The following is a 20237-nucleotide window of genomic DNA, read 5'->3' as shown; positions in this document are numbered from 1 at the left end:
TTTGTAAAAAAAAATGTCAGCTTAATAACCAATACAGTCACACAACAGCCAATCAAGCACTTGGGGTATCCAATGAGATTGAAGATCTGTCCTGTGGCGCACCATGCCACCCCCTTGGCCCCGCCCATCCTGCCAGATGTAAACAATATTTCTTCTTCTCTTGTTTCGATGGAATCTGTCAACTCCAATTTTTTTATTGTCAAAAACTCCCTGGGTGTATTTTCATTCAGGAATTTTATTGATTTGATTTTTGGATCATCTTACAAAGTCAAAAACAGGTCAATTATTTATTCAAAACAGAAAAGCAGAGGTATGAGATATTTCTGACATCCTGAGAAGTAACATTCAAATTTTCTCCCAAAAGTTCTTAAGTAGGACAGAATGTGACAGTACGGACTATAAATATTATATATAGAATATGACTTAAACAGAACTTTACATAAAGTCTCTTAAAGTTTTCAACACAATTCTACACTGAACCAAAGTAGGCCACACCACAATGAAAGCTGAAAGAACAAAAAAGGTCAAAGCAGCAGATTTTTCAGTGTTGGAGTCAAGCACCTGATGGAGTGTGTCCTCCTGAAGGCCTTAAGAGATGAAAAACACATCTCATCGTCCAAACAAAGTCAAAGTGTCAAAAACTGTGTGTGTGTTTGTCAGAATGTTTGTTTCAGGAAGAAGCAGACGGATTCCCATCAGAGTCCAGATCCAGCAGTGACTGAGTCCAGACCACTAGAGTCCAGCAGTTAGTTGGTCCGTCCCATAGACTCCCATGTTAAAGGTCCATCCTGTCTCTAGTCTGGACTTAAAACTGTTGTGGTCTCGTGAGGCTGTTCAGGTTAAAGTGATGGAGGACTGGGGGCGGGGCCTGTCAGCTGAGGACGTCCATCTCTTTCTCCAGGGCCTCCACATTGTTCTCAAGGCTGTACGTGGCCCATTTGTTGAGCCGGCTGTAGAGCGGCAGGCCGTTCTTCTCCCGGTACAGGTAGACGCCTGTTATTCTGTTCCAATCGGTGCTGTTGATTGGACGAAGACTCTGGAGTCCATCCAGCTGCTCCCGCTCCTCCTTCTCCAGAGCCACGAAGCCAAAGAAGCTCTTCACGTTCTGGGCAGCCAAGAAGTTGGTGTGGACGGCGGCCGTGCGCTCAAACAGGGTGTTCTCACTGTGGCGATACTGGGACCAGTAGTCCTCCTGCAGGTATCCGAGGGGGGAGGAGCAGCGCTTCAGACACATGATGAGGAAGATGATCACAGAACTTCCTGCCAGCAGCAGCCAGCCAATCAGCTGCAAACAACACACAGTGTTACCACCTCAGAGCATCACCTGACCGCCTCATCTCTGTGGTGACAGCATCTGACAACTGAACACACAAGAGACAAACACAAAGCAGGAAGTTCTTCACTACCTGAGATTCATATTTCAGTTGACGCTCAACTTCCACCCAGAAACTCTGCACTGCCTCTGGAACGCCTCCTGGACACGACAATCTAGCCATGACCTCTGACCCCTGACCTGGTGGGAAGTTCTTCAGGGTGCTAGGATCAACAAACTCACTGAGAGCGCACGTGTACGCCTGGCCGTGCAACAAAGAGATGACCACCCAGGTGAGCGGCGCCACCACAGCTCGACCTACGATGCTTCCCAGCAGTGCGAAGGCAGTGGCTGCCGACAGCTTCCGGCACTTTCTGAGGCGGCACTCGGAAACCAGGTCCCACGTCCTCTTGTTCAGCATTATTCCCACCAGGAAAAAAGCCAGTGCTGGAACGCCAATGGCCGCTAAGCCGTAGCAGTAGTTCCTCCCTGAAGCGCATGGGCAATGAAAGGCAAACACGGTGTACGCAGACTGTCCGGCAACTGTCCCCAGAGCAATCAGACCGTTAAAGATCATCACATCTTTACTCTTGAAGAAGAGCGACACAAACTTAAAATTTTCTGTGACGAGTGCAGCAGCAGCCATGTTGGGTGTTTACTGACAGTTAAATTGAAGGGACACAAAGAAAAGGAAACTGATGAACAGCAGCTGCTACAAGATGAAGGGAGTTCACTTCTATTGTTCCTCTACCAGTCAACAGACACAGATTGAAGCAGACTGAGAAAAGACTCAAACAAAGAGTTCCTGTCCAACAGTCACGCAAACTCACACAGGCCGTTTCCTGAGGCAGGTCATGTGACTCAGCCTTTCAAGTCCAGCAGAAACATCCAAACCAACAAAATATGAAGAAAACTTTCAAGTCCGCGACAGAAAGTCGACTGTGAGGCTGAAAATGAGCAGCTTCCTCTTCATTCAGTCAGACTCCTCCCAATGGAAAAAAGGAAAAAACGTGGTGTGTAAGTGAAAACATGTGTTGGAGAAGGAGCGGGGGGGCTGAAGGAACCAAACATCAGACCTACAGACACTGAATCAGCTGAGTCAGATTGTATTAACAAACTGACTTTGAGTCTGTTTGTTCTAAACTTTCATTTGCATTTTTGTGTTTGTTAGTAAAATCAACTCAAACCCACAAATTCAAATAACCAGAGAAATTGAAGGAGATGCAAACATACAGACAGAGAGTCAAAAAAAAGACAAATAGACAACGAACTGCAGAAAATCAAATCTACTTCAACATCATCAAGTCATCAAAACACAAGAACAACATCAACCCCCAGAATACACGTGAGAGGTCAAAGGTCACTGAATAGAAGTCAATGGACGAACCGAGTTAGATCCAACTGAATTAAGGCAGTTTGACGGATCTGAATGCTGCGTGGACCTTTGACCTTTGACCTAAGATCATCTACATCCTGCTCGGCGTGTCCTAGACATCAGAGTATAAAATCTTCCTGTCGCGGTCCTCCCAGGTGACGCAGGTCCTGGGTCTGTGTGCGATGCGGGTCACGTCCAGCTCCGGTTTGCTGTAGAACCACTTGTTGAGCAGCTGGTCCATCTGCTCCTGCTTTGTTATCCCGTGAAGTCGCTCTTCCTCCTCCTCCTCCCACCCGTCCAGGAACTTGCTGATGATGGGCGGGTGAGGAAGACGGAAGATGGTGTCCTCCCTCATGTCCTCAAAGAACTGCACCACACAATTCTGGGCGAATTCACGAGCGTGAAGGACGCAGGTCTCATCGAAGAGCTTCTGCTCCATGTCCAGGTAGTTGCTCCAATAACGCGTCTGCAGGAAGGTGGCGTGGTCGTCGAAACACGGCTTGACGAGGCGGCCCAGGGCTCCCAGTATGATGAGAAAGAGGAGGATGGACCAGCCCACAGCCTGGACGGGGACAAAGGATCAGTATCTCAGTGCATGTCTGTGTGTACACACGTGACAAAAGCTCAGCTGGGACAATGACTCACATTTGTCTTTGTCTGTCTTTGAATTGTGTGTTTTGTTTGTATTGTGTGCATTTGTGTGTGTACTGTGTGTTTAGTTCTCAGACTTTGATTTGAGCAAAACCCTAGTTCCTTTTTTTTTTTATAGGACTCAGTCCTGTATCTGACCAGACCAGGTGTGGGCCCGACCCCCAACGGATTAAAAGGTGTGTGTTTAAATGTAGTATAAAGTCATCTCATGTTGCTGTGGTATTGTGTTGTGTTGTGTTGTGTTGTTGACCTGAGAGTAGCAGCGGATGTAACGTGACACGGCTTTACGGAATGAGCTGTTCTTGAAGATCACATCTTCTTTACAGGGAACTTTAGCCATGATCCGGATCACCTCCAGACCAGTGCTGTTTGGCAAACCTGAAGAAACACAGGACAGACCAGGACAGACCAGAACAAACCAGGACAAACCAGGACAGACCAGGACAAACCAGGACAGACCAGGACAGACCAGGACAAACCAGGACAAACCAGGACAGACCATGACAAACCAGGACAGACCAGGACAGACCAGGACAAACCAGGACAGACCTGGACCAGGAGAACCAGTACCTGAAAAAAGACCTGGGTCCACGGTGACACTGAAGGCACAGATGAAGATCTTTCCATCCAACAGAGTGACCAGGATCCAGACCATGGGGGCCAGCAGGGCCCTCTGCATCATGGCTGAGAACAGGTACCTGGGGGCCGGTGGCAGGTCAGACCCAAAAACCATTAGATTAGATAAAAACAAAATTGTTTGCATTCTTGAAAAAACAAAGAGTCAGCAGACAAATAAACAGGAAGTCGGTCAGTGATGGATCTGCGTATCCTCGTTAGGACGAAGGAACAAAATGGCCAAAGCATCAGACTGAATCAGGAGTTTAAGGAGGCGACAGACTCACTTCACCACAGCTGGATTCTTGGACCTGTTCCCTGTCGGTCTCATCCACTCGTCCATCATGACACCCGTGTGTCTGTTGACCAGGATGCCCAGGAAGAAGAGGATGATGGGAGGGATGATCATGACACCCAGCGAGTACAGCTTGTTGTACTGGGGGAGGCAGGGGCAGTTGAAGTCGAAGCTGGTGTAGAGTTTGACGCTGACCAGGGCCAGGATGATGCAGATCCCGTTGGAGATGGACTCGGAGTTGGACTGGAAATACTGCAGGACCAACTTCAGTCGCTCCATGGCGTCACGACTCTGAGAGCCGAAGGCTCTTCAATGGCCAACGCAGGAAACACGGCTGAAACAGACACTGATGTTCACTCGACTCAACCTCACAGTCTGAGTCCTGACTCACCTGTGCAGGTAACAGAGCCATGTGACCACACCCTTCGTTGCTCTTAAAGGAACCACAACAGGAAGCACCAACTTCAAAGCACAAAGGGCTGTCAGTGAACGCAGCACCATCCTCCATTGTCTTCAGGAAAAGGAGCAGGATGTCCTTTTGAGATTTATTTTGAAAAGGCAACTCAAGACCTTTGATTGTCTTTACTTTTATTGGGTAATTTCAAACTAAGGGTGTGCCTAGTTTTTCGTTGAATCATGAAAGTTTTTTTTTTCAATATTTATATTTACAGGAGACAGAAGGTAAGACAGAGAAGTCGGACTGAAACATGATGTCCACTCTCTCATCGTGCTTCCATATATTACACTTTTCATAGTAAATACTGACCTGGAATAGAAAACTGAATCATGTTCTGCAGGTGTAACTGAGGCTGGAAAAGGCCACGCCCCTCACAGCTTAACATGATCTGTGGAAACGACCTCAGATTTGTTTCATATCCAGCTGTAACTGAACTGTTCAGCTCAGTCTGACCACAAACACCTAGTGTATTTGATTATGTTTATTTGTTATTTAGATGCAATTTCCTTTATTAAAGTTTTAGGGCTTATATTTTGAAGTTACTCGTCATATTCTGTAGCTTCACAAAGATACAATCAGTTGTTTTGTGTTCTTTTATTTTCTTTTGTTTTACTACAAAAAGTTACATGTCATCTTTGTTACAGTCAGTTTCATTTTACGGGAGCTTTCAGAGATAAACCACAAAGTCACTGATGAAACAATCAGTTCTGTTCAGCCTCAGAAATCAGGTCAAACAACACAAAGTTTTTATTTCAGTACAAAATTATTTATATCAAAGAGGAAAGAACATGTTTACTTGACCTGCATGAAAGTGCTTTAATTACAACATCGTTAGATGATTTTTAATCATCAGAGTGGGGAAAAAAAAAAAAAAAAGCTAAAGAAGGAGATCCACATTAAACAACAACAGAGACGGCCTCTCTCCACAAATAATAAAGTGGGTGGAGCTTCCTGACAGGGAGGAGTCAGGCCATACGATCGATGGTTACAGTCCAACCATCAGAGCTTATTAAAGCTGAACAAGGCAGCGAAGGACAAAATATACGGTTTTGATACACAGCAGTTTGGTGATGTTTTAGTCACCATGACGACGTCAGCCAAGTCGTCTCCAGTTCAGGTCAGCGAGATCTCTGACGACTCTTCAGCATCGATCACCCTGAAGACGCCAACCTTCTCCTTCTTCACACCGCTCTTCCCTTTTTCTGAAAGACACAAGACCAAAACAGAAGAATTTTAAAGTCAGGAAGGACAGAGACCAGATTCAAACACCGACTTCACTCATCCATCCATGTTGTTGTTGTGCCTCCTCACCCAGTAAGTCGCTGCGGTCCAGTAAAGCCTCCAGATCCTTGTCACTGATCACCTTCCCCTTCGACGCCTTCACCTGTCTGAGGCAACAAACCAACAAGTTACTCTCCTGGTTTCCACCAGAACCAGCTGATTCTAGTCCAGTGATTTATTTCTAGAGGTCCAGTTTGTCTTTCTGCTCAGACAGAGCTCAAAAGGAGTGATGTCATCAGGAAGAGACACAGTGGAGGGGTGCTTTCATCAGCATTCATATGTTTTTCCAACAAACAGAGACAGAGCCTAAAAGTCCCTCCAGATAGTTGCATCAAGTGAATGAATCAAATCATGATTTTTTTTTTTTTACCTTTTAACACTTAAGATTCCTCTTGTCCACCTGGACCTTTTGCTTAATTTAACCATAAAAAGGGCCAGAAGGTGTCTTGTCAGTGCCATTTTTCCAGAACACATAATGTATTAACAGTAAATGACAAAGGAGCAGATTCGCCAGCTTTCGTCAAAAGTGCAAGTGGAATTACCGTAGTGACCCAATATTGGCTGGGAAGCGCAACAGCTCAGCTTTCAGGATCCGCTGGAATTCTTGCATAGTTGAGCAAAAGTGGGCGGAATGCTTGATGAAAAGGGGTTAACTTCAGTCAAACCAAATCTGGGCGCTTCAGCCATCGAGAGCTAAACTGCTCGTTCTTATTTTTTATTTTAAGTGTAAGTAAGATTGGTGAAAAAAAAAAAAAAAACATCTTCCCAAGGGGCGGAGCTTCGTGACTCCCCGACTCATTAACTGGACATGTTCAGCTGACGATAAGGAGCAGCCATATTGAACCTAACCACTCAATAAATACTCATTTTGGGCCTGAAAGCTAATTGGAGGCTTTAACGTTGACAACAAAAGCCGAGTCCAGGTCAGGTTCTGGTCTTACTTCTCTGCGCCTTGGGCTTTCAGCAGGTCCATCAACTCGTCCAGATCAATGCAGCTTTTACTTTGATTCAACTCTGCCTTCCCGCCTTTGAACTTATCTGGGGAAGAACAAGAAGTGTCAGAAAGCACCTCAGCACTTGATCCAGAGTTTCCAGGCCTACTGATGTAATGCTGGTGTGTGCATGTGTGCGTAGTGACTGACTCTTGTGAATGACCATCTGCTCCAGCTTCCTCTTGGCTGATGCTCTCTCCAGGATCTTCTCATCGATGGTGTTAACAGTGACCAGACGATAAACCAGCACCGGTTTTGTCTGACCGATGCGATGACAGCGATCCTGGGCCTGCAGGTCCGCCTGGGGGTTCTGTTAATCGGGGGGGGGGGGGGGGGGGGGGTATCAGCACACACTGTCTCAATTGCAAACACAAACAGGAAGTACCTCCAGCATTGATGATGGATAATGTGTCACCCACCCAGTCACTGTCAAAGATGATGACGGTGTCGGCGGCCGTCAGGTTGATCCCCAGACCTCCAGCTCTGGTGCTGAGGAGGAACAGAAAAACTTCCGGATCTTGTGAAAACTTGGACATCTGAGGGAGAAGAAGGTGATGATGTCAAAACAAAGAAGAAGATCAGAGAAGACACACAACTGCAGCCCGACACTGTGCCGGCTCAAGTCAAAATGTGAATCTCACGTTTTCATCTCTGTCGGCGTATGACATCGAACCATCCAGGCGGCTGAACTGGAAGCCGCGCAGGAAGCAGTAATCCATCAGAATATCCAAGATGGACGTCATCTGACTGAAGATCAGGACCTGGATCACAAAGACACCCAACACATCAGGACGGACTAAACTGAGACACCTGAGCTCTACAACAGCACCGAGTAAACCACTGATCACGGATCAGTCCTCGAGGATCAGGACCAGGACCACCTCGACCTGAGTCAGACGATGTAGCTGCTGGTTCCTGTCTCACCTTGTGTCCTCGTTCTTTCAGAGCTGGTAAAAGTCTGTCCAAGATGAGCAACTTCCCCGAACTCTGCACCAACTGCTCATCTATCTGTTGGGGGACAAGGAAAATATATGATGAAGTCTCAGGAAAAAGAAGTGAACCTGTTGAATCTTTTCAGGGCAATGGGGGGGGGGGGGGGGGGGGGCATTACCTTAAACTCCTGTGTGACAGGGTCCAGTGGGTACTCCACCAGGTAGGGGTGGTTGCAGCATCTCTTCAGCACCATCAGGATGTTCTGCAGCTTCAGGGTGACCTGAGAGTCCAGCTTGGTCTTGATGTCCAGCACCGGCATAGATCTTTAAGCGGAGAAGACGGTCAGACTGAGACACATGGAGTCGTCAGGAGGACGACATACGTGTGGGCGGTGCTTACCTTTGCTCGGGCTCCTTGTAAAGACTCTCCAGATACTTCTCCAGACCGCGGGGTGTGTCTGACTCTGTCTCTTTGTAGTCCACCACCTTTCGACCTCTACGCTTCGGTCTGCCACTCATTGTCAGCTCCATGGGAGTTTCTGTCTGCAGAACATCAGGAAATTAACACCATTATTGATTGCTCGTATCATGATAGTGATGAGGAGGGTTGAGCTTCATCATAATTCAGGTCTCTATATCACATTAACACACTGCAGTAACTCAACAGGTCTGGTTCGCATCAGGCCAGACTTTAGAGAGATGTCATTAAGGTACTCTGTGTGTTTTAATCAGGTCACAGTGACCCTGACTTTTGATCTCCAAAGTTTAATTTCTCCCAAGGTTCACTTTGAGACCAGGTCAGTGAATCCAACATGGCATTACCTTTTCCAAGCCCAGCGTCTTGGTGATGGTCTTGTTGACCACGGCGGTGTAAAACAACTCCTGTTTGGCCGTCAGAGGGGCGTAAACGATTATCTCCTTCTTTGGAGGAACTTCCAGCGTCACATCTGTTTTCAACCTCCTCAGCAAGAACGGAGTCAGAATCTGAAATGAGCCAGAACCTTTAGGACCTGCAGAACCCTAAGAACTTGGAGGGAGAGTGTTCCACAGCAGACACTGACAGTTGGAAGGAGCTGCAGAGGAACGCTGACACTGACCTGGTGCAACATGCTCAGGATGTTCTGCTCGCGCTCAGCAACCACGACACTCTCAGCCTCCCCAAGAGTGTTGATGTCAAACCATGATTCAAAGCTGCACAGGAAACATGACAGGACTTCACATCTGAGCCACAAGTTCAACCTCAACTACGAGAACATGAGGCTGTTTTGTATTTTTACAATAACATAAAAAAACAGTAGAGACTTCATTTGGCTCTGAAAGGGTTAAGCAGCAGAACTGATCTGCTTTCCACTTATCAATAATCAAAAGGAAATACCTCTCAAGGTCATCAAACACCTCCGGCAGCAGGAAGTTGAGGAGGGACCAGAGCTCAGCAAGGTTGTTCTGCAGCGGCGTCCCCGTCAGCAGCAGCTTGTTGTCGGTGGGAAGCACCTTCAGCTCCCTCACCAGACGACAGTTAAGGTTTTTGATGCGATGGCCTTCGTCCACAATCAGATACTTCCAGTGGAAACGCTGGAGACACAACAGGAAGTTAACAGACTTATCAGTACATTGAGCCTTCTCTCTATCATCAGTTTGACTGTTCCAGCAAGAGTCGCATCACGCAAGGAGTCAATAAATCAAGAAATGATTGATAATCGTTCCTTGTTAATCCTTTCCCAGAGCCTCCCTCCCAGATGTGATCCCTGCTAGGATCTTACCTGGAGAAACTTCCTGTCAATCATAGATATCTCAAAGGAGGTGATGACCACAGGACACATGCTGAGGAGCCCCTGAGGTCTACGGATCTGCTTCAGTTTTTGGGCCCTCTCTGCCTGGGGGCCGTGATAGAGGACCACAGATACCTGGGACAAACACACAAGACCAGGTCAGACTGGAAGGGACCAGGTGAGACTTGAAAAGACCTGGTCATCCTCTCACCTCTGGCGTGAAGCGTTTGAACTCATTGATCCAATTGGGCAGGGTGGAGAGCGGCGCCACCACCAGGAAGGGGCCCATGACTTTCTTTTCAATCATCATGGCAATGTGAGCGATGCACTGGATGGTCTTCCCCAGGCCCATCTCATCCGCCAGGATCCCGTTGATGCCATTCTCCCACAGCATCTGGAACAGTGAAGAGACAACAGGGCGGTTTAGTCCACACAGAAAATACCTTAATTAATTTCCCTTTTGAGGTCACTTGACTCACCCTCAACCACTCGATGCCCTCGATCTGGTACCACCTCATGACCCCCCCAGTGAAGAGCTGTGGCTGCTGAGCAGGGACCGGCTCGCCGTTGACCATCCTGTTAGGGTCCAGCAGGTGCTTAGCATTGTCTCGCACCGTCTCTGACAGCCGGTTTTTGATGTCTTGGTTTGAGTCGCTCATTTTCTCAATGTCCTCAGCTTCTAGTTTCTTCTGGACCGGGCCCTCGTCCTAACGTCACAGGTTTGAGATGTAGGTTTGGATAAAAAAAACCTTTGGGCCCCCAACAGAGGCTTAAAATACAAATCATCAAAAATTAAGGACAAAATCATCCCTTACCGCTGCCTCCACTTTTGCTTTCTTAGCCTGTGACATGATTTCCTGAAGAAAAAAAAAATCCAGCAACTTGAGATATGAGTAAATGGAACATGAGCAGAAGAGGAAAATAATAATAATAATAATTTAAAAAAAAAAAAAAAAATCAAAAATCTTACTTCTTTTGACATGATGTCTGAAATTTTATAGTCTTCATCCCTCCTTCTCTTCTTTTTCTCTGGAGAAAAAAAAACAAAAACAAACAAACATCACACCGAGTTTGGCTCATTTAAAATTAGTATCATCAATAAAACTGAGTTACTTCATCGACGAGTCAGTCAGGATGGACTCACCTTTCTCAGGTTCAGCCTTGTTGGTGCCCTGCATCAAACACAGAAACCATCTTTAATCAATCATCTTAACTTCCTCTGATGTGATGCTCAGGTGTGTGAATCAAATGCTCCTCACCTTCTTGTTCTTCTTCTCTAGTTTCTCCTTTCTTAGTTTCTCCTGAAATGAAGAAACAGAACGTGAGCATCTGCAGGAGCAACACCTCGTCACTCATGGTTGCGTTGCAGTTCACACAAACTCTACCTCGTTCTGTTGCTGCTCCATTTTAGTCAACAGGAACTTGGAGTAGATGTTGCTCTTCTGCAGGAGATGCTGCAGCCTCTTAAAGCGCATGTTGTGAGAGTCTTTCTGCCACGTCTCCCGGGCCTTCAGAGGAACAACACACACACACACATCACTACACACAAATGACCACAGTACACAACTTTCTCCCAAATCATTTCGGTGAAATGGACTGAGAGGCTTCAGGTCCTTCTGACCAATCAGGGGAGAAGCTCACCGCTGTCACTCAGCACAATAAGAGTCTTTCGAAAACCAAACAGACCTTTTCCATCATCTCCTTCTCTTTCCTCTCGCCTTCTTCCATCAGCTGCTTCTCCTCTTCCTCCATTTCCTTTGTGATGACAACTTCAGATGACACACTCTCACATTTCACACTGACATCTTCAAAGAAACAACAGCGATAGTTAAGACCCAGTTGGGACACTTCTTTTCAAACCATAGCAATCAGATATTTAGAGCATTAGAGGCTTTGGAGCTGATTTTTCATCATGACTGCTCCGAAGAATGAGCAGAACGCCTGACCATTTAGAGACATTTTAAAAATTACAAAACAGAAGAGCCTGAATGAGGCTTTAAAAAGTGAATGAAGGTTACTACCACCACCACCATCATCATCATCATCTCATAGCTAAAGAGCAGTAGCTCCTGGGGGGTCGCTGACCTTTGGCAGCTTCAGTCTCCATGGTGGTGCCCAGAGGCTCCTCGGGCTCGTCCGGTTTGGGACAGTGAGGAGACACACTACGACTTCCTGCCTTCACACTGTCCACACAAAAACAACACAATCAGACCAACACAGTGTTAACACTGACATCAACAACACAATCAGCCCTGCAGTCACTGTCTCCTGCACCGCTGACCCCCTTAAATTACCACAATAACACAAACAGTGTTAACTCCCACTGTTTAAAGGGTTAACATGCTGTTTCATTAAATATTCAACATGCAGACTTCGAACTTCTACCTAAACATTCATCTTTTAAACTTTCAGACAGGAAATTATTAAAATAATTAAACTTATGAACAGACTGTTGTGATATCAAACATTTCACTCACCTGCTCATTGCTTCCTGCAGAAAAGCTGATATTTAGTTTTTAATGTTTTTCTGTCAGAAAACTGACTTTAATAAGACAAAACAACTTTTCAGAGTTACACAACCGACTGATTCACCAGACCAGAGACACACAAAGACAGTTTGTTTAGAGCTCTTCAGATATGAAACATCTGCTGGTTCGGACTCTGCCGGTTCGGACTCTGCCGTTCTGGACTCTGCTGATTCGGACTCTGCCGGTCTGGACTCTGCTGGTTCGGATTCTGCCGGTCTGGGCTCTGCCGGTTCGGACTCTGCCGTTCTGGGCTCTGCCGGTCTGGACTATGCTGGTTCGGATTCTGCCGGTCTGGACTCCACGCTCTCGGGTCCCGATCTTCAGCCGCCAGAAGCGTCGGAGAACACCGAGGAAACAGCCGGACGGAGCCTTTCAAAATAAAACCGTTTAACACCGGTTTACATGGAAAGTTGCCTGAAGAGGCTGGTGTGGTTTCTTATTCTGACGTTCCCAAGGACTTCCGCTTCTTTCGTTTTCAGGGCGACTTGACTCATATGGATGGGCGGGGTTAATCCATTTCGCGCCAGTACGGACGAAACCATTTCCAGTAAAACAGGGGGATTTTTGTTAACAGCTGTAAAAATCGCGATATTTCAGGAGCAAACACGAACATCGGAATAACAATGACACGTTTTAATTTGTTAAAATGAAGTTAAACGCGAGTCTGTTCACTGGAGGTTATTTATTTCAAAGACAAAAATATTGAATAACTCAGCGCCTGCCCCCGACAGACATAATTACCATAACTAATCTGATAGTTCCCGCGAATCTAAATTGCGGAAATTGCTTGTCTATACTTGAACATAATAAACACAAATTGACTTAGTTAATTACATATAATATTCAGTTATATATATATATATAACACATATATAGTTTACTTATGATTATGATTGATGTTATTATTAATTAATTATATTCATTATTGGATCAATTCCTATCTGATTCAGATAGGAATTCATCTGTTCGTGAATTTTTCTCTTCACAGTTACTAACCAGAGCTTTAAAATGTCACACAGTGAAAATTATCACTGTCAATCAATCAAATCAAATCAATCAATCAAAACTTATTACAGACTCAGAGCCCAAGATAAAAGATCAACACAACATCAATACACATAAAAGAATCACACTACACACAAAATATAAAAGATTAAATTCACCATATTCAGGTTATTACTGTAATACATAATAAATGTGTGATAATAAATGGACCGACATTTGTGTGATGCTTGAAGTTAAATCATTCGCAGCTCATTTGTGTATTTGGTTGTGTTGTGTTTGTAATGTCAAACTGTTAAATATGTTTAAAAAATGTTGTTTGTGTTTTGCTTATTTGCAGGCGTTGTTGAGTTGCAGTGCTTTGAGCTCTCAGAGCCACCGTACATTAATTTATTTACGCTTTAGGTCCTCTTCCTGTCTGCTCTTTGCTCTGTTAGTTTTGAGAAATTAGAAATAAAAACACAATGAGAGGAAAAGAGCATCTCTGTTTTGTGTGTCATGGTGGGTCGGATAAAACAAACCTCGGAGCTTTGACATCACTGTAAGCTCTAACTCACCTGTGCAGGTGAGAACATGAACCGCCGGGTCGCACCTCCTTCCTGTTTGATGACTCAACGTGACGTCGTTACCACGGGAGAAGTTTCTGGAAGAATAATGTGATCAGTTTTAGGATATCGATCTTTTCCGATCTAATTTTATTCACTTTGATCAGAACTGGACCGTTGCCGGAAATACAGGTCGTGCCTTTAGAAATAAAAGTCTCTCCAGACAGAGTCCAGGAGGGCGAGCTTTATGTTGAAGTGTTGGTCCGGAACTTGTGTGTTGTGTGTATTGTGTGTAGTTGTGCACACGGGGCAGTGTGTGAGTCTTGTGTGCCACGTTTCACTAAATGACGTAATCCCAGTGCGGTCTGACAGGTCGATGGTGCAGTAACGTTACCGACACACATTCAACACAACCGGCCGCTGACACACAACCGCCCCGTCCGTTCCTACTCGGTTCCTGGCTGTAGAGACGGCTCCCAGTCGCTTCTCGGTCCCCGGCCGCCCGGTACTCCTGATCGGCTAACCCCTCTGGCTAATGTTAGCCGTTTCCTGGTCGGAGCTGCAGCCATTTTGGGTTTTTACGGAGAAGCCAGTAGCCGGCCGCCGTCTGAAGCTAACGCATCTTCATCACCGAACAGCACCGTTTGTCTGAAAAAGGAGAGCTTTCAGCGGAGGAGACAGGCCACACACCGAGACAAACATGAATCCAGAGTAGTGAGTATCTGTCTGAAGGACGCGGGGGACATTTTGGAGCTTTTAGTTCTGGTTAGCTCCGGGCTAACCCGGAGTTAGCTACGTGAAAGAACTTGCTGGCTCGGTTAGCGGCTCCGTCAGCTGCTGACTGTTGGAAGTCCACCTGTACCTGCCGGAACAGGCTCCGTGTTCTGGGTTACGGTTAGGGTCAGGGTTCATGGTTACCCTGTTTACTGAATAAACAGCTGGATGTCGATGTAAATACAGGACACGGATCTCTGTTTGCTCACAAACACCAGCACACCAGGCTGAGTCGTTGTGTGTCCGTGTGAGTCTGTATGTGTTATCGTTGTGTTGGAGCTTCACCTGTTGTTGACCATGACTCAGTGTCGGTCAGTCATGTGGGGGTCACATGCTGCAGGACAAGCCCCAGTTTCACCACAGGGATGTTGAGCAATCACTCACTTCACTTTTCTGCCTCTGCTTCATCAAACTGCTCTGTCAAGCCGATCACGCTTCAAATATCTGGATACTGGTCTTACTGGTCGTTGTTACGTAAATCGGTGCAGTGTCCATTCATCTCTGCAGAATCAGTGTAATTAATGATTCACCTCCTTGGTATGGAGCAGATCCTCAGTCAGCGTCATAGAGGGAAGATTCACCTCATAATTTACCTAAAAATTCAGTAACGTGTGACTGAGGCTGGTTTGGATTTTTCTGTTGAACACAGTGAACAGACTGATGACGGTCTTCTTACTGTCAGATCCTTCTCTTGTCTTTACTAAGGACTCTGTTTGTTCTAGTTTTAGTTGGAATCCTTGATTTTCGTCACACCCGTTTGGCCAACTGCTTTTTGTCAGAGATGTGTTGAGCAGCGAGCGGTCAGCCTTGCATAAGGACGACCATTGTCCTCGGTCACAGGTTTAATGAAAAGGGAATGACTGGATTTTATCCAATGGGGAGAAAAACAGAGACGTCTTGGGAGGAAGGATACGACCAGACTCAGCTGATGTGACAAGCTGCTTCCCTCCATGATGCTGCTGATGGATCAGTGGTTTATACTGCAGAACTTGGTTAATTTGGAGGTTTTAGCAGTATCAGACCCATCAGGCTGTGGTTTAAATCAAAAGCTTTACCTTGAAAGCAGATGGAAACACATTATTCCGGGTTTCACTCCTCAGGATCACAACATGCAGCACAGATCCTTTCCTCTGGATTTCTGCTCTGCTTTTGTTCTCAGGATTATGAGTTTGTGCTGCGATAGGTCAGCAGGGAAAGTGAGACTGAAAAAGGCAGGATACGAAGAGCCTTCTGACAGAGTAGATACTGGTGTGTGTCTGTGTGTGTTGGGAAAGATTCTAATTATATGGCCTCCTTTTTATATGTGTGTAATTGTGAGCAGGATGTAGTTTAGACTTGCATGTTGGCTGCTGGCTGCCTGGACCCGCCTCGCTGCATGATGGGCAGGATTAATGTAACAGCTGAATGCCCAACCTAAGTATGAAAGTTCCCCCTCAATAATACTGTTACACATTCCACAGAGCACAACAGAATCAGACCACATAATCCTGAAGGCTCCTTCATTCCCCACAGTATGCAGTGTGTTTGATGTTAAGTATTCAGATGGGTGTCAGGAAGCTTTTCATGAGGAACACTTTAGTTTTTCCTCTTCTCTTGATGACTCAGGGGTTTTGTTTTTTCAGGAAGTCAGTTCTTATTTCAACACCAATAATGTATGAAATTGTTCTCCTGAATCATAAGACTGGTCCCAGCGGTAACTGGTTTCTGGTGATTTCCAGTTCAATTCAACTTCAGTCATGGTTTGTGTTGGTTGTTGGGGAGTTTCCTCTGCAGGAGCAGGAGTTCTGGCCCAGGAACCAAAAGTGGAACTAAGTTTCTGTGGTTAAAACAGATTACGTTTCTGGTCAGCAGCAGCACATAGCTGTTTTATCAGCCAAGGACAGATTATCAGAAAATGGGCCCCTGAGAAGGTAAAAGGTCAGCCAGTCCCACTACAGGAGAGTTCCACCACAGGTGCTAGTTCTGAGTCTCTGGGTGCTTTTCGTTGACTGAATACGACTCAAAGAGCTGGAGTAGAAAGTTACACCACGTGACCAAGGAAACTTTATATGGCCCATCACCTGGCTTCCTGCTCGTCATCCTGAAAATGTGGCTGATCTCAGCAGGGTCATTGTCCTCAGTGTTTCCTTCCTTTGTATGCTGCAGATCTTTCAGTCACTCTGCCAAACCATGAAATGACACTAATGCTGATCAGCATCTCAGTCAGACTGAGTGTCCTGATAGTTCTGAGTCATCTGAACCAGGTCTTGTTTTAATGGGTAATCTGTAATTTGCTCACCTTGTTAACTATTTCTGAAATGTCATTTTCTTCTTCCCTCTTAGTGACTATTTATTCAAACTGCTCCTGATCGGGGACTCTGGTGTCGGAAAGTCTTGCCTCCTTCTTCGGTTTGCAGTAAGTTTCCCAAAGAAGCAGCAGATTCAGTGTCTGAGAATCTGGTTTCAGGGTTTGAGGAAACTGGAAGAAACTGACTGTCTGTACCTGCTTCATTCAGATCATTGTATAATGACTGACACTCCAGGTTGTGTGTCTGCTTGTGTGTTTAGTGAACAGGTTGTGTGAGTGATCTGACCAAGTGCGTTTCTCTCTGCAGGACGACACATACACAGAAAGTTACATTAGCACTATTGGAGTGGACTTCAAAATACGAACCATAGAACTGGATGGAAAGACCATTAAACTTCAGATTGTAAGTCTGTGTGTGAATAAACTAGTGAATAAAAACTCAAGCTATCATTCATTCTGAACTGAGTTCTGGTTCTGGTCCACAGTGGGACACGGCAGGTCAGGAACGGTTTCGTACAATCACGTCTAGCTACTACAGAGGAGCTCATGGTATCATTGTAGTCTATGATGTCACAGACCAGGTGAGTATGACATCACAACTGTAACACCTTCCAAACACACACTGTCCTCCATTTACACACCAGCATATTTCATTCATCCATAAAAAGAGTGTGATCTGATTCCAGACTTCACCGGACTGAGATGTTTGCTCTCTGGCCTCTGATGGGGGAATCAAATCCATCTTCTTTCCTCTTCCTCACTCTGAAATTATTTTGATCATAAGTTGCACTAGACATTTTCATTGTCCGTTTAAAAAAAAAAAAAAAAAAAATCTGTCATAATCTAGTTTATCTGTCATTTTAATTTTTGTTTTTAATTATAATAAAGTCATAGTCAATAGTATTTAATTTTCATTCATTTGTTTTTAATACAAATTCAATTAGAACAAACTAAATGATGCACTTATAAAGGCATGAGAGAAAACATTCATCATGTCAGCACCACATTTCCCTGCAGTGACATCGGTGACCACTATAAACACCAACTGTGGCCATAAGCATAAAACAACACAGTTTTACAAAATTAAATACTTGCAATTAAAATATGAACAAATGCAAGAAATCAGCTGAATTTAACTCAGTTCACCTGCTGCGGCCTGAACTCAGTCTCATTCACACCTTCCTCCTGTTGTGCATGGAGTGAAACGGGGTGCCCGCTATTGTGTAACCAAATGCGTCAGGTGACGCTGCTGCAGAGGCGATTGTCATTAAATTTTGTGCCTTTGCCTCGGACAGACAGCTTCTCATGGCTGTTTTGATATTGCTTTGAAGTAAATGCAACCTGTCAAAATGGCAGATGGCCTTCAGATTTGTCTGTCAAATCTTAAAAAAAATCCATCAATGACGGCAAATGCTCGGTTAACGCATTCCCTGATTCTGATGTTAAACTTCCATTTTGCCCTGAAATCGAAAGTCACTCTGAAACAGGTTGCTGACTATTGTAGATGTTGGGCATCACCAATGACCTGACCTGGCTTTGCTATGAGGTCGGGCTCAGGGCTCTAGGTTTAGGGTTCAGGGTTTTCACAGGTCTGACTCTGATCTTCTCCTCTAAATAAAATGAAGATCTGAATTGAGACATTCAGGTCTGAAAGGATTGCCCTGGTCTCATCTGATGGTAGTCCTGAAAAACCAGGAAGTAATCCTGGATCCTGTTGCAGATCTTTCTGAAACCACCATGATCCAGTTTAAATGCACTTTGACACGTTAACGCACTTGAGTCTAGTCTTCTTCATGGACTTTGGACTGAGAGCAGATGAACATGTGATGTGGTCACTTGCTGTTGCTCACCTCGTTAACCACTGTCTTCTTTCCGTCTTCTGCTGTCTATCCCCTGTCTTCCATCCACAAAAGAAGCACAGCTCCTAAAGTGTGACATCAGTCTGCAACAAAGTTTCAAAGTGACTTCCTGTCAGAGCATTTGCACGCCGGTCTTTAAACACATCCATATTTCAGTGCTTCACTTTGCTCTGAGCCTCAGCTTTAGCTCTCTGCTAATGCTAATCTGTTTCCTGTGTCAGGAGTCCTTCAACAACGTCAAACAGTGGCTGCAGGAAATCGACCGCTACGCCAGTGAAAATGTCAACAAGCTTTTGGTCGGGAACAAGTGCGACCTGACGACAAAGAAAGTGGTGGATTACACAACAGCAAAGGTAACACACCTGAGTGGGTACACTCAGACTCACGCTCTGCGGGTTTTACCTGCTTCACGTCAGCTGTAGTCAGACTCAGGTGATCGACCTCCGTCCTCACCTGGAGCTCCATTGGTGGAAACAAGTTTCAGAGTTCAGATGTTGATCAGTCTGAATCTTTACAAGCAGAAACTCACTGAGCAGAATATTTAACAGCTAAAATAAATAATATCATTAATCTGACCTTCATCTCCTGCAGGACATCGTCTCGACATCTTTTTCATGTAATGCAGAAATAAAATCTGACCCTCCCCTCTCTTTTTTTTGTTCATCCAGGAGTTTGCAGATTCTCTGGGAATCCCCTTTTTGGAAACCAGTGCCAAGAACGCCACCAATGTGGAGCAGGCCTTCATGACAATGGCCGCTGAGATCAAGAAGAGGATGGGCCCTGGGGCCACAGCCGGGGGGGGTGAGAAGCCCAACGTGAAGCTGACCCCCGGCACAACTGTCAAGCCTTCGTCAGGAGGATGCTGCTGAGAGAAAAACCACCTCCATTTGAACACCCCCACCACCTCTCCCGTCCAGAATTCTCACCCAAACCCAAACTCCACCGTGTCCCAGTAACCCCTCTGCCCCCTCCCCACCAGACAGGACAGGAAAGATTGATGACATGTATGTGAGAAGATGAGGTTGCCTGTATTTGTACTGTACATACTGTAGCCGCACTACCAAAAACAAATAAAGCATCCTTCTTGTCTTACTGTCCTGTTATTGAGGCTCCGCCCCCTGCCCCTCCCTCCTCCCCCCGCCCTCTCAGAAACGACTTTTATTTGGTTGACGAGAGGAGTGTGTGAGAGAGTGTGTGTGTTTCTCTGCATTCCTTCAGCTGTCGGATGATTCAGTTTGTAAAGATCTTTTCTCCTTCTGTGATTTTGTTTCAGTTTTGTGTTTATAATTTTGTTTGCTCGGCCTTCTGCACAGCAGCGTCACTGTCCAGCACCTGAAGTCTAGTGCGACCATATATGTACATAAACAATATGTATATATATATATGTAAGATCTGATCTGCCAGTTCTGTCATGTTCATACGTTCATGGGAAGTCTTGACTCTTTTTGTCTGCATTAAATCTGTGGCTGAAGACGTAACATGTAACAATTCAACTTCAAATAAATATTGTACAACAGACTGTACGAGGCGGCAGCAGCTGTTTGTGTAGGAACCTGAGTTATT

At 45.4% G+C, this 20237-nt stretch overlaps 4 protein-coding genes across 5 annotated transcripts; 1 reads left to right on the top strand and 3 right to left on the bottom strand.

The window, feature by feature from the left end:
* Positions 1-257: 257 nt before the first annotated feature.
* Positions 258-1982, bottom strand: LOC115055345 (calcium homeostasis modulator protein 2). Its single transcript, XM_029521078.1, has 2 exons — positions 1407-1982; positions 258-1285 (listed from the first exon to the last, which is right to left on the bottom strand). The coding sequence occupies exons 1-2, from the start codon at positions 1956-1958 to the stop codon at positions 872-874; spliced, it is 966 nt and encodes a 321-aa protein (XP_029376938.1). The 5' UTR covers positions 1959-1982; the 3' UTR covers positions 258-871.
* Positions 1983-2775: 793 nt separating this feature from the next.
* calhm3 (calcium homeostasis modulator 3) lies at positions 2776-4609 on the bottom strand. Of its 2 annotated transcripts, XM_029521077.1 has the most exons (4): positions 4241-4527; positions 3909-4036; positions 3589-3716; positions 2800-3249 (listed from the first exon to the last, which is right to left on the bottom strand). In XM_029521077.1, exons 1-4 carry the CDS (start codon positions 4525-4527, stop codon positions 2800-2802), a joined length of 993 nt encoding a protein of 330 aa, XP_029376937.1. The 2 variants fall into 2 exon arrangements, with proteins under 2 accessions (XP_029376936.1, XP_029376937.1); XM_029521076.1 differs by having other exon boundaries at positions 2776-3249; positions 3589-4036; positions 4241-4609.
* Positions 4610-5312: 703 nt separating this feature from the next.
* Positions 5313-14097, bottom strand: hells (helicase, lymphoid specific). Its single transcript, XM_029521580.1, has 24 exons — positions 13767-14097; positions 12157-12576; positions 11765-11862; positions 11366-11484; positions 11065-11187; positions 10939-10980; positions 10824-10851; positions 10650-10708; positions 10495-10536; positions 10159-10386; positions 9891-10073; positions 9671-9814; positions 9286-9482; positions 9008-9101; positions 8733-8894; positions 8311-8453; positions 8090-8234; positions 7903-7986; positions 7620-7739; positions 7398-7514; positions 7129-7288; positions 6928-7024; positions 6017-6093; positions 5313-5907 (listed from the first exon to the last, which is right to left on the bottom strand). The coding sequence occupies exons 2-24, from the start codon at positions 12162-12164 to the stop codon at positions 5819-5821; spliced, it is 2559 nt and encodes an 852-aa protein (XP_029377440.1). The 5' UTR covers positions 12165-12576; positions 13767-14097; the 3' UTR covers positions 5313-5818.
* LOC115055637 (ras-related protein ORAB-1-like) lies at positions 14061-20197 on the top strand. Its single transcript, XM_029521582.1, has 6 exons — positions 14061-14468; positions 16851-16923; positions 17123-17218; positions 17301-17396; positions 18896-19027; positions 19343-20197. The coding sequence occupies exons 1-6, from the start codon at positions 14455-14457 to the stop codon at positions 19541-19543; spliced, it is 612 nt and encodes a 203-aa protein (XP_029377442.1). The 5' UTR covers positions 14061-14454; the 3' UTR covers positions 19544-20197.
* The last annotated feature ends 40 nt before the right edge of the window (positions 20198-20237 follow it).

The sequence above is a fragment of the Echeneis naucrates genome, chromosome 15, assembly GCF_900963305.1.
Source record: "Echeneis naucrates chromosome 15, fEcheNa1.1, whole genome shotgun sequence".
Lineage (NCBI taxonomy): Eukaryota > Metazoa > Chordata > Actinopteri > Carangiformes > Echeneidae > Echeneis > Echeneis naucrates.
This window is presented reverse-complemented; position numbering and strand designations above follow the sequence as displayed.

Bases quoted from the DNA above. Each gene is read 5' to 3' on its own strand.
- LOC115055345 (XM_029521078.1), bottom strand. From the start codon at position 1,958: ATGGCTGCTGCTGCACTCGTCACAGAAAATTTTAAGTTTGTGTCGCTC. The intron at 1,286-1,406 runs GTAGTGAAGAAC...TGTTGTTTGCAG, and splicing joins AACTGAAATATGAATCTCAG to CTGATTGGCTGGCTGCTGCT.
- calhm3 (XM_029521076.1), bottom strand. From the start codon at position 4,527: ATGGAGCGACTGAAGTTGGTCCTGCAGTATTTCCAGTCCAACTCCGAG. The intron at 4,037-4,240 runs GTGAGTCTGTCG...ACCGGCCCCCAG, and splicing joins AAGAATCCAGCTGTGGTGAA to GTACCTGTTCTCAGCCATGA. The intron at 3,250-3,588 runs GTCAACAACACA...GTCCCCGTCCAG, and splicing joins ACATCCGCTGCTACTCTCAG to GCTGTGGGCTGGTCCATCCT.
- hells (XM_029521580.1), bottom strand. The intron at 10,537-10,649 runs GTAAGATTTTTG...TTTTTTCTTCAG, and splicing joins CAGACATCATGTCAAAAGAA to GAAATCATGTCACAGGCTAA. The intron at 10,074-10,158 runs GTGAGTCAAGTG...TCACTGTTCCAG, and splicing joins AGGGCATCGAGTGGTTGAGG to ATGCTGTGGGAGAATGGCAT.
- LOC115055637 (XM_029521582.1), top strand. The intron at 16,924-17,122 runs GTAAGTTTCCCA...TTCTCTCTGCAG, and splicing joins GCCTCCTTCTTCGGTTTGCA to GACGACACATACACAGAAAG. The intron at 17,397-18,895 runs GTGAGTATGACA...TTCCTGTGTCAG, and splicing joins TCTATGATGTCACAGACCAG to GAGTCCTTCAACAACGTCAA.